This window comes from Typopeltis vanoorti, chromosome 4 (genome assembly GCF_054136105.1).
Source record: "Typopeltis vanoorti isolate ZY-2024b chromosome 4, IOZ_Tvanoo_1.0, whole genome shotgun sequence".
Classification (NCBI taxonomy): Eukaryota; Metazoa; Arthropoda; class Arachnida; order Uropygi; family Thelyphonidae; genus Typopeltis; species Typopeltis vanoorti.
Window position 1 is genome coordinate 164,263,420 of NC_143552.1, and position 13,615 is coordinate 164,277,034.

The following is a 13,615-nucleotide window of genomic DNA, read 5'->3' on the forward strand; positions in this document are numbered from 1 at the left end:
GAGTGTTCCTGGCAAGATCTATGCAAGTATACTTGAGAAACAGTTGAGAAGAATTGTGGAAGAAAAGCTTGGTGAAGAACAAGCTGGATTCAGGTGAAATAGAGGCTGGCAGCATCAGATCTTCACTTTACGACAAATAGTTGAGAAAGCATGGGAACATAACAAAGATCTACATTTAAGTTTTGTCGATCTGGAAAAGGCATAAGACAAGATGCCAAGAGAGAGAAGCTATTCAATGCACTACAGTTATATGGTGTCAATGGGGCATAATATCAAGCAACACTTAGTCTTTATTTGAGTTGTAAGTCAGCAGTTAGAATTGAAGGAAGTACAGGAAGATGGTTTAATGTTAAATCTGGTGTGAGACAAGGATGTACATTATCCCCTCTGTTATTCATTATCTATATGGATCACATTATTAAGGAAAGTGGTATTAAACATGATATCAAAATTGGAGATGTTAATGTCAGCTCTTTGCTTTATGCGGACGATGTTACAGTTATCAATAAATCTGCTACGAGTCTGCAAGATTCATTGACTAAACTGAATACCTGTTGTAATAGATATGGTATGAATGTCACCAATAAAAAGACAAAGACAATGAAAATAGGCAGAATTGTTGAAAATGTCAACTGCATTGTGAATGGAGAACCTGTGGAACAAGTAAAACATTTCAGCTATTTAGGCACGATTTTTAGTGAAGATGGTAAATTAAATATGGAAATAGACAACGGAATCAATAAAGCTGGTATGGTAGGAAGTCAATTGAATAAATTCATATGGAATAAAGAGAAATTAGTTGGAATACTAAATTAGCTGCATACAAGACAGTGTTCAAATCAGTTTTAATTTATGGATCTGAGAGCTGGGTCAGAAGTAAAACACTTGACAAAAGACTAGAGACCACAGATATGAGAACCCTGAGAAAGATTAGAAACGTGAACAGATGGCATCAATGGCAATATCATATTAAAAATGAGAATATTAGGAAAGAACTTGACATTGTCAGCATCCAGGAATGCGTTAGCAGAGCTAATCTCAGGTGGTATGGTCGCTTAAACAGAATGGGCAAGGAAAGATTAGCAAAACAAGTGTTCTCTGCCAGGTTGGCAGCAAAACAACCCAGAGGACGACCAAGATATAGGTGGATTGATATGGTACAATGTGCCTTAGGCAATAGAAATATAAGATCTGATAAATATTGGAGTCTTGACAAGTAACAGACTGATCAGGAGGAAAGTTGTAGATAGGAAGTTAATAATGATGTAAATTTTTCATGTAGTATTATCATATCCTGTACACTCCTTGAGGGTATATGGCAGGAATTTGATGATGATGATGATATGTTCTCTGCAGGTTCGCAGGAAAACAACCCAGAGGAAGACCAAGATATAGGTGGATTGATACTGTACAAAGTGCCTTAGATGATAGAAATATAAGATCTGATAATGTTGGAGTCTTGACAAGTAACAGACTGATTGGAGGAAAACTGTAGACAGGAAGTTAGTAATGAAGTAAATTTTTCATATATAGTACTATCATATCTGGTAGGTACATGGCAGGAATTTGATTATGATGATGATATATTATAGAAATAATATGGATACGAAGCTTATATTTTTGATATATTTGATCCATGTGGCCATTTGAGTGGTTTCTTTTTGTTGTTGTCACTATATATGGTGAATCGTCTGTCTTTAAGTGCTTTTATGACACTCTGTTTCAGAGCAGGGCGATAAAAGAAGTAGAACATCTACTATTATTGAATTTAAAAAAAAAATGATTTGATTAATTTTTACTAATTGAGATGTTTTTCGCTATACCCAGAGAAGAAACCATATTGCAGAAGAGCTATTCCGTCTAGACACCGTCTCTAGATCAGTGTTTCTTAAATTATTTTCACTGAACATCAAGGTTCCATGCAAACTTGTATGCTGTTAGATGTTATTTCTGAAAGAAAAACTTGAGTGAATGGGGAAAATATGATCTGGAAAAACTATATGTGTGGGATGATCTATCATTGGTAGGAGACATGGCTTGCCATTTATTATGGCGCAGTGAAAGCATTAATATTACAGCAATTATTTATTAAATTTATTTACTCGTAAGAGAAAACAAGCATAAGATATCTGGTTTTAAACAATGGCAGTTAGTGGAACTAATAATGAAGAGCATATGCCATTAACAAAAGATCCAAGTATGAAAGCAACTACTACAGCTGAAAGTATGGAGAAAAGTACACAGTGGTGTGCTGATAATTTTTAACAACTGGCTTGCTTAAAAAAATAAATAAAAAACAAAAAAAGACCAAGAATATATGTGTGTCGTATTTATTTATTGTAAGTTTCACTGATTTACAACAATTTCGAATACAAAAATTTCAGTCATCATCATAAATTACCTGAATATATATACCCAACAAGGGGTGTTCAGACTTAACAGCACAACATGATTAACTTTACATTATTATTAATCTCCAAACAACAATATTCCTCCAAATTAGTGTAGTCTACTGCCATATCTAACATTTTGTTCTTCAAAAGAACTTCTAACTGAATTAATCCACCTAGATCTTGGTCTTCCTCTGAGTCTTTTTATTGCCACCTTGGCATCAAACACCTATTTTGCTAATCTTTCCTCTCCCATTCTATGTAAGTGATCATACCACTTTAGCACTGATCACACCTTCTTGAATGCAAACAATGTCAAGTTGCTTCCTAATATATTCATTTTTAATATGATTCTACCATTGATGCCATCTGCTCAGGCTCCTAATTTTTCTAAGAACTCTCATATCTGTGGTCTCTAATCTTTGATCAAATTGTTTACTTCTAATCCAATTTTCCGATCCATACCTTAAAACTGGTTTGAACATTATCTTGTATACTGCTACTTTAGTATTTTTGCTAATTTCTCTCTCATTCCACATACAAGGCGTGACAATTTAATTCCATGAATGCACCTGTAAAAAATCTACGTTTGGAACTATACATTAGTGACTACTGTCGCCTTCGAAGTAGTCCCCTTGAAAGAGTCTGGAACTCTTTTTCCAGAATAATCTTGAGTTTCTTTATCACATTATGCTGGATATCAGCAATGTCACAAAATCTTCGTCCTTTTAGAGCCGTCTTTAATTTTGGAAACAGCCAAAAATCAAAAGGAGTTAAGTCAGGTGAATAAGCAGGATGACCTAATTCGGTAATCGATTTTTTCAGCCAGAAACTTTCTCACGATGAGCACACTACAGCTTGGCGCACTGCCATTATGGATGATCCACTTGTCAGGACACAATTCAGGTCTTTTTCTCCAAACAGAATCTCATAATCTTTTCAGTACCTCTAAATAGCACTGTTGTTTGACCGTTTGTCCCTATTCAATGAATTCATAATGGACTATCCCCTTGTGATCAAAGAAACACACCAGCATGGTCTTGAACCACGAACGTGACATGCATGCTTTTTTCGGACATGGCAAACTCTGGGTTTTCCCTGTATGCTCTAGCATTTTGTTTCGGGATCGTACTGGAAGCATCAAGTTTCGTCACCCATAATTACTCTCTGAAACGTGCTTATTTGCAGAAAGATCAGTCACAACTTGAAGCCACCACTGATTCTGTTCGTCTGTCAAGATCCGAGGCACAAACTTTGTAGAAATCTTTTGCATACCCAATTCTTCAGTTAAAATTACCCTATTTCTCGATTCATTTGCAATTCATCAGTCATTAATCATACAATCGTTCAGACTGTACCAAATCTCGCACTCTGTTCATATTTGCGTCTGTCATTTTTATTTTTGGCTGCCCAGTTCTGGGGTCATCGTTCACATCTTCTCGCCCACCTTTGAATCTCTTATGCCACTCAGGCACATGACTTTTTCAGAGCATCCACACCATATACCACTTTCAACAGCTCCAACGTTTCAGTAGCAGTTTTGCTGATTTTCACACAAAATTTGATGTTAACATGCTGCTCCAAATTTCGATCAAACATTTTTACACCAAAGTTTACATGCAGATCTCTTTTGTTTTTGCAATAGCCAACCAGCAAATGGTTCTATCGGCTTGAGGTTTATGCACACATTAGTTAAAATATATATAAAGATGATTACTCATGTGACTCCTACCAAATCACCACATGGGTAACACTATGCAGCTGTTCTGGGAATTTAATTGTCACACCTAGTAAATATATTCAACTAGCTCCTCACCATACCAGCTTTGCTTATTCTGTTGTCTATTTCCAGATATAACTTGTATCTTCACTAAAAATGTGCCTAAATAGCTGAAATATTTTACTTGTTCTATAGGTTCTCCATTCAGAATGCAGCTGAAGTTTTCTATGTTCCTGACTATTTTCATAGTTTGTCTTTGTATTACTGATTTTCATGTCAAATTTGTTACAGCTGTTATTCAATTTAGTTAGAGAATCCTGGAGACTTGCACTGGATGTGTTCAGGAGTACAACGTCATCTGCATAAAGAAAAGAGATAAGTTTGATATCCCCAATTCTAATATCAGGTTTAATGCCATTTTCTTTCATTTTCTGTCTTACACCTAATTTTACATCAAACCCAATTAAAACTTAAATACAGACTATTCATTTCGGTAAAATTGTGGACACTACAACCATGTTAGGTATAATTATTTTAATTTGCCAACATTTTGACTTTCATATTAAGATCATCATCTGGAGTATACACAATGACAAGCTATATTACATTTCAAACAGTATGCCAAAGTGACAATGATTTGTTCAACCATTATTCTACTGGTCTGACCTCTAGTGGAAAAAAAAAAAAAAAAAACTACATCAAAGCTATATTCTATTTATAACTTCATCAGAGAACAAATTCATACAGATAGTTTATACAGCAAAAGTGGTGGAGTAATCCATAATTTAACATGAGTGTTCTTATATTAAAGTTAAGATCCTAGATTATTTATAGTCCTAATTATAATTAACTCTCAGACCAAAAGGTTATGTGGATAGAATATGTGCTATTCATATTCTTGGAATTTTTATACTGTCATTATTGTTAAGTTTGGGTGGTTGATAAGAATTTCACAGGCATCCTTAAATTTACACAAGTAGAGATCCCTGTCATACTCCCATGATTTCTCAACTGTGTCATAAAGTAAAAATCTGATCTTGACAACCTCTATTTGGCCCGAATCCAGCATACTGTTCTCTCAGTTTCTCTTCCACAATTCTGCATAAATCTTATCTGGAACATTTAAAAGAGAAGTTCCTCTGTCATTCTCACATTCAACTATATTTCCTTTTTTTTTTTATAGATGGAACTATGAGGGATCTATTCCAATCAACTGGAATTAGCCCTTCTGACCATGCCCTTTGAATTAAACAGTGCAGTCACTGCCAAACTTTTATAACTCTATATTTGATCATTTCTGGTCAAATATCTTCTCCAGCTGCCTTTCCATATTTCAAGTTTTTGATGGCTTGACATTTAATGGCATTGGGAGGGATTTGACAGGCAACATAATGCTATTTGCTGATGATGTAAATATAGACAGGGTAATTAGGAATGTGGCTGATATACTAGGGTTGTTTGAAAAGTTTGGTAAAAAAAATAAGTCAAACACATTGTTTTTGAAAAAATCACCTTTATTTCTCAACATAGTCTCCATCGAGGTCTACACATTTGGTCCAAGGAGTTTCCAATTTTTTCTGACTTTCTACTGCCAGGGAGAAGACATTCCACACCATTCCATGCTCTGGTATTTCATTTCTGGATCAAACTAAAAACACCAACTTTCATCACCAGTGACAATTCTTTGTAATACATCAATCTTGATGAACTGCATAGATGCAATTTTGGCAACATGAAACCAAGTGCTCCCTGTTTGTGTGTCAATGTGTGTGGCATGAACCTCGAACAAATCTTCCTCTTGTGCAAATCTCTTTCTAAGATTAATCTAACTATTTCCTTACCAACACCAAGCTGTACAGTGAGTAGCCTAGTGGTTATTCGCCTGTCATGGGCAACAATTTACCTAGGTTTCATCACATTTTCATTTGTCTGTGCAGAAACTGATGAGCCACAGCAAGATTCATTCTCCAGGGACTCCTGTCCCCTCTTTAAACATTGAAACCTATGAAACATCTGTGCACAGCTCAGATGGTCATTGGAGTAAACTTTTTTTTTTTTTTTTTTTTTTAGGTCTTGGTACACTTCTGTAGAAATTTTTCCTAATTTACAGTAAAATTTTATCACAGCTCTTTGCTCCATGATGCAACTTCTGACAATGTCTTTGCCTAGGCTCTTTAATTTAAGTCTCAGTTCTGATAGAGTTCCAAGGTGGAAAGAGGGCAAAATAATTCCCTTGCTGAAAGGGCGGTAGCAAATTATATACCAATCAGTATCTCAGGTGTGGTGGTAAAAGTACCAGAAAAATTGGTCGAAAAAAAAGAATTCAAGAATGGGTGAATAAAAATATGATACTGTATGAGGAACAACATGGTTTTGTGAAGGGTTGGTCATCCCTAGCTATTTACTCACTTTTTAAAATAGAGTAACAGTGAGTTGGATAAAGGAAATGGCAACATGATGATTCTGCTGGAATTTGCAAAGTCATTTGAGAGAATACTACATGGAACTCTGTTATGCAAATCAGAACAAATGGGGATGGATACGACACTGGTTATGTGGATAAGTGGCTGCTGGACAGAGGTGGCATATGGAGTGGTAGAATCAAAGCAAAAACAGGTGACTAGTGATGTGCTGCAAGGTTCAGTACTGGGAACAATACTGCTTAATTTGTACATAAATGATACAGGAAATAACTAGAAAGGAAATATTCATTTCTTTCTGATGATGTGAAATTAGGTAGAGTAATAATTAATCAAGATTAAGTGGAGAGCTTTCAAGACAATTTAAATAGGCTGTCAGTGTGGACAAAGAATGTCAGTTTAATGTGGAGAAATGTAAAGTTATGCATTTTAGGATAAATAAATTACAAGTCACGTACCACATTAATGGAACTGTACTAGAGGAAATAGAGGACGTATTGCTAAGGTAATATTACTTGGCTATTGAAGAACACATTAAGAAGTAGAGATAAGGAAGTTATTCCTCTTTATTAAGGCCTTGACATGCCCACATGTATGACTGGATTACTGTGCTCAAGTCTGGTCCCCCTGGGGATGAGGAAGCAGTGGAGAGGGTTCAGAGGCAAGTTACCAAGATGGTGAGTCACCTGTGATTGAAGGTGTGTGGATTGCAGAAGTTGGTTGATAGGAGAAAAAAAGGGAATATGATAGAAGCATTTAAGTTGTTTAAAGGGTTTTATATGATAGATGCAGGGGAAATGTTTCAGCACTTGGCTAGAGGGGCCAGAACAAGAGGTCATCCCTAGAAGTTGAATAAAGGTGTGGTTAGTAGGGGTGTGAGGACTAGATTTTTTGCTTGGAGAGCTGTGAATGAGTGGAATGGATTGCCAGAGTCAATTATGAGTGCTTTGTCTGTTAATGGGTTCAAGGAGAGGTGTGATAGAATGTGTAGATAGATTGGGTCTCCTGTGATGAGTCTTCTTATTGTATGGGTGTCTCCATGGAATCTGCTAAATAATAAACCTCCCACAATGAGTCTGCTGACTACATGGATTGGCAAAAGTATAAGAAACCGAACAACCATAAAAGAATAAATCACAAAAGAATTAAACATGACAACTGTAAAGGATTAAAATTAGAAGGTTAAAAATACATGCTCAATGATTAAAACACTAGAAAAGGATAAATAATGTGGGAAAATAATTTAAAATCTCAGAAAGGATGAAAGAATAAACATGATATCATAATGATATTGCAGTATATATGGCGTTTCGAGTGACATTGTCTTCAGAAGTGTGAAGAGTGCTCTACTGAGAGAAAGAATGAGAAATGAAAAAGTGAAATAGATGGTCGAGTCCACAATATTAACATTCAGGAATGTGCGATTGAATCTAATCTCGGGTGGTATGGTCATTTAAACAGAATGGGAGAGAAAAGGTTAGCAAACAAAGCTTGTTTGGTTTTTTTTTCAATATGACAGTAAAAAAAAAGATGCAGAAGAAGACCAAGATCTAGGTGGACTGTAGCAATTACAAGTGTCTTAGAAGACCAAAATAATACCTGAGAAATGGAGTCCTCATGGACTAATTTGGAGAAAAATTATCAATACAGACTTAGCAATAATATTAACTTAGAATGTATGACAATGAACCCAGATGGCAACTAACAAATTGTGATTTAAATAAAACCCATTTAAGAAACCCAGCACCCAGAGCCTATCACTTGAAATGAAGAACAATTTGGAGTACATTTCTGATTATGTTTTTCACTTTTTAAATGTGGGAAAACACAGCATTTCTTTGCAGTAACAAAGAAATTGAGGGAATAATGGTATGCATTTTATCTTTTTTGTCACATGGAGCATGCAACAGAAAACACAAACATCCCAGTCTTAAGGATAGGTCTGACTATGTGAATATACTGAGTGACTACTTTATTAGGAACACCTCCCCATTTTCTTGAATGGGGCGGGGTAACTTCCTAATATAAAGTGACCACTTTATATTATACCATTATATAAAAACAATCTAGAATAGCTTTCTAATTTACAATATAAACAAAAAATGTTATAGTGATAAAACAACATAATGCAATACTTGAAGTTACATTTCAAGAATGTGTCAGAGTGACTTTTTATTATTATTACGTAACACCTCCAGGGAGTCCAAAGACTCATCCAGGGAGGGCACCTACTCTACAACTCTCCGTCTCCACCAAACGCAACTACCTTCATCATCTACACCAACGCCATCTACCGCAGTCCACTACCACTAGTATCTTCACAGACAATCACAAACATCCATGCCCATCGCAGGATTCAAACCCGCAGCCTTTTCGCTGGAGAGTGGATACGCTAACCACTCAGCCAACCAGGCCGACTTCCCCAAATAAAAATTACAAAATATTGAGAGCATTTCTTAGGAAAATTTTTATAAGTTATTTCTAGTGGTCATCCCTACACTTAAATATAAATTAAGTAGTCTTTGCTTTACATTCAGCACAACGTTCAAAACTAACCATTTTCTGGATCAGTATACAGAGCATGACATTCCTTAAGAATCCTTTCATTGACAGAGAGGGTAGCCAGGTCTGCTGTATTTGCTGCATTTTTTTGTCGCACTCGACCAGACATTCTTCTGATATCTGCAAACTAATATTTAAGTATATGTTAATAAAAATGATAATCAAAAATATCTCCTATTATGAAGAAAATTTAAGCTGTTACACTACTTGCAGAACTAAAGAAAATCAAAACTATAATATATAATCAACAGATATACATAATCAGTACACAGCAGTCTTCTTTTAAATAATCAATAATGGATTTTAATATACAAACATGAAGACATGAATATACTGATAAGGATAAAAAATATGAAGACACTCAGACATTCTGTTAAAATATTATCCTTCAAGAAAGACAAAAACAAAATGACCATGGAAAATAGGTCTCCATTGTGAAGAGGAACAGTCAAAAGAATGTTCCCAAACTTTAAATAAATAATTTAAATAACCACAAATTATTAAAATAGTAATATTACAATATATTCATTGTTTTCAGACTGCATTTATCTGAAAAAATTAAAAAGGTACATATGCTAATTACGATTACAATTTACTGTTGCATTGCAGTTATTTATTCCCCATTCCAATCTCACAAGAAAATTTATTTATTCCATTGGTTGAACAACTCTAATAAACCATGTGCCAGTCATGTACAGAGTGAGAGAGAGTGTGTGTGTAGCAAAAAAAGCTAATACATCTAGTTAATTTTTTAATTATGCTTGATTAATTAAACATTGATCCACATTTTATTTCCATATTTGAATTTTTTCCCCCTATAAACCAGGTTGGGGAAACCAGTGGTGTAATTCATTCAGCTGAATCCAATCTTTCACTGTATGCAAGTAAATGAAGTTATTTGGAAGGGAAGGGAGTAACTATTTTCCTAAATCAGTAAAAGAAAACGATGCTGCAAAGGAAAACTGGGAACAAAATGTACACAGATACAGAAAACAAATAATAACAACAACACATGTTTGAACTAATTCAAATTTTATTAAAAAATTTAAAATTTTCCTAGGCATAAGGTCTCAAAAATGTGCTTCTCTGTGATGAACAAGAATTTTCAGGTGATGAATAAAGAAATCAAAATAGCTGTTGATTATCGATGCTAGTGAACATTCCAATAGTAAACTAATGCATGTTTTGGAAGATTTTCCACGTGATTATACTATAAATTAAAGATGCCAAGAAATTATATTCTTGGTTTAATCCTTTATTCAAGTGTATGTAAACAAAGTTTGAGCCTGAAGTAATTTCAGGTGCAAACTAATGACTTCACATCATTTGCCTTAGTATCCCATAATGCAAAGCACATATCCTTACAGACATGTATAATGCTATGCATTATAGGAAGGATCACTACCCAGACGAGTTTCAACCTTTATTGAGGTGTCATCAGTGGCAGCCAGATTCACAAGTGATACTAAGGTTGAGGTAATGCATAAGTAATATTTCCATATACGAGTAGCCAAAAGGTGTCTTAGAGATGGATGTTGGAAGTTTTCCCACTTGGAAAATGCAAACTTTGTTTGCTTACACTTGGATAAAGGATTAAACCAAGAATATAATTTCTTGACATCTTTAATTTAATGCAAGTTTTGTAAATTTCAAAATTTCCAGAGGAACTACATATTTGGCATTGATAACACAGTTTTCTGTTATTAAAAGTCATTAATAAGGGTTGATTTTATTAAAAATCTTTAATTTATAGTGAACAGATGATTTCATTGCCAGAATAATATTAAAAATGAAGGTAGGAAAAGCTTTGCACTGTTAACATTAAAGAGAGTGAGTGTGGGGGACTAGCAAAGCAAATAATTGATGACAGGATAGCAAATAAAAGACTCAGAAGAAGACCAAGATCTAGGTGAACTACAGCAGTGTTAGTGATGTTTTAGAAAACTGAAATATAAGATTCTCAATATTGGATTCCCAAATATTATACCTAATTTGAAAAAAAAATTGTTCATAGATAGTAATGTTGTGAATTGGAGTAGAAGTCCCATAGTAGCAATAAATACATATTTCTTTTTCATTTGGCTCCTGCCCACAAAAAGATTCTTGCAAATCTTAGTTCACCCCTTTATGAATGAACTAAGATTTTTTTTTTTATTTTGTGTATATGCACAAAAATCTGTGTTTTTAATTCTTTCTCACATGATCGTTATACAGATTCCTGGTTGAACATCCCATGATATTTCTATTCTCATCTTCTTCTCCTCCCATCTGCCAAGCTCTGTAAACACAGTCACTCAATCTATTCTCACACTTCTTACTTCATAGTCCTAAAATAGTCTTGGTTGCTTGCCTCTAGATTCTCTTCAATGTTCCCTAATCAACCAGATGTCGAAGTATCATCTTAATATCTATTTATCATTGTCCTATGTCTCATAGCTGAATTTTCTGAGAAACTTTTACAAGTTTCACAATGTGTGTCACCTGAATTTCAACTCCCTGTCCATTAAACTCCACATCCTTGGCCTCCTAAACATTCTGGAGAAACTTCCATCAGTATAATGCACACAGACCATCTCCTCATGTCAAAGTATTAGTAACCTAACCATGCACTTGGCAACACCATATGTCATCATCAATTCATCTAGCCACAGCAACATCACATAGAACTCTCTGCCATTACTCTTCCCAGTTTAAAACCAGCAACAAATGAATATCTCCTCTCAAAACCCAAACTATATCATCAATACATACATATATACAGGTATCCCTTGCTTAACACGGGATTTGATTAATGCAGCGAAATTAATTGCGGCAATCCCTTGATATACACAGCAAGAGTTTTGATTAATGCGCCTTTAACCCTGTGGACCTCGCAGCTGATCTGACAGATAAATAAAAATGTTTAATATAAATATTCTTACACAATTCAGTGTATAGCTTGAAGATTATGAGTAGCTGTGCATTCATATGTTACGAGTGATATTCTGCACTGTTTTTTGCTGTTAGTTTGGTTTAACAAATGTTATGTAAAAGTTTGTGATATTTGACAGTAAATTGTATCTGAGAGATATAATACCTCCGAGTCAGTATAGTATGGTTTAGTTTTTTTTTTATTCTTTGTTCAATAATTTCTAGATTGTAACTGAAAATAAATAAACCATTATGTATTACCGAAATATAGAGCCAAAGGCCTTATTTATCATACATGTGCTCTAGGAGATGTGCTTTACATTATGGAAAATACTAAGGAAAGTGATCTGGAGCTTACTCCACCTTTACTACGAGTTGCCCATAAGGTTGCTTATGCTTGCACCCACCAAAACTTTTAGTTTCTATATATTTGGCACGAAACTCTTGTAGTTTCTATATTCGGCTATGAAATAATGTTGGATTCAATATCCACTTAATTTGTACCATCATGTATTATATCTGCAGTGTTTATTCTTTATGTGCTTGCTTGCCGAGGTCTGGAGAGTCATTTTGCTTGTTATCGTAGAATTCATGCCGATAAGAAAAAAATTAAAACTATTCAAATGACTCTTGATAAAAAAAATTGCAGTATATAATGTAGGTACAAGTATTTATTAAACATTTACTTTGCATTCATTTTTTATGTTTCCTAAAAGAGTACCATATAAAACGAATTATTAATGCAGTAATGGATCATGGACGAATTGTAATTTTTACCATTGATTATTATATTTGATTAATGCGATTTTGATATACACGGTAACATCGAGGGATTAATTAACTGCATTAATCAAGGGATACCTCTGTGTGTGTGTGTGTGTGTGTGTGTGTGTGTGTGTGTGTGTGTGTGTGTGTGTGTGTGTGTGTGTGTGTGTGTGTTGCCAAAGTACAACAATGATAAGTTGAGATGGAGAGCCAGAATCATGAATGGCATGCTAGCAGAGTTATGTGAAGAGAAGGGAGCACAGTTTGTGGATGTATGACATGTGATGAGTTACATTTGAATGGCTTTGGAGTGAGTGCACTGGAGAAAGTGTTGCTGGATGGAAGTAAGCTGTGTGATGCATGCAAGAGATGAAGTGGAAAATCAGCAGAGTGGTATTGAAGAGAAAAAAGTGCTTGGCAGTGAAAACAGTAGTAGCGTGAGAGATGAAAAGAGAATGGGAATGTAAGAGGAATATGGAAACAGGGGGAGCCCGGGTAGATAGGGAGACATGGCACAAGGAGAGTGGATGTTGAAAGTAGCAGTGAATGTGTATAGAGATGGAGTATATTGCGATGTGGGTGGGGAAGTTGAGATTCAGCACACATATGTGGTAAGTGGTGATAAAGTTGATTGGGCAAGGGTAGGTGTGGTAGGGAAATCACAACCAACAAGTGGTTTGGATAGGACTGGTTATAGACCGAAAAATGAACTGCTGTGTTTGTTTACAAATGCCAGAAATATCCAAATTAAGTGAGATGAAATGGTTTCACTGATTGAGTTTATTCTTCCCAAAATCATTGGAACAAGTAAAACATGGGTGAATGAATATGATATCCTAATGGGATAA

General features: G+C 34.9%; 1 protein-coding gene across 3 annotated transcripts in view; it reads right to left on the minus strand.

The window, feature by feature from the left end:
• Nucleotides 1–13,615, minus strand: part of LOC150107818 (uncharacterized) — a 321,462-nt gene that overhangs the window by 269,042 nt on the left and 38,805 nt on the right. For all 3 annotated transcript variants that reach the window (XM_090392071.1, XM_090392070.1, XM_090392069.1), the window contains exon 2: nucleotides 9,087–9,219. In XM_090392071.1, the coding sequence (XP_090248197.1) occupies nucleotides 9,087–9,201 (115 nt within the window). In that variant the 5' untranslated portion in view covers nucleotides 9,202–9,219. The remainder of the gene's footprint in view (nucleotides 1–9,086; nucleotides 9,220–13,615) is intronic.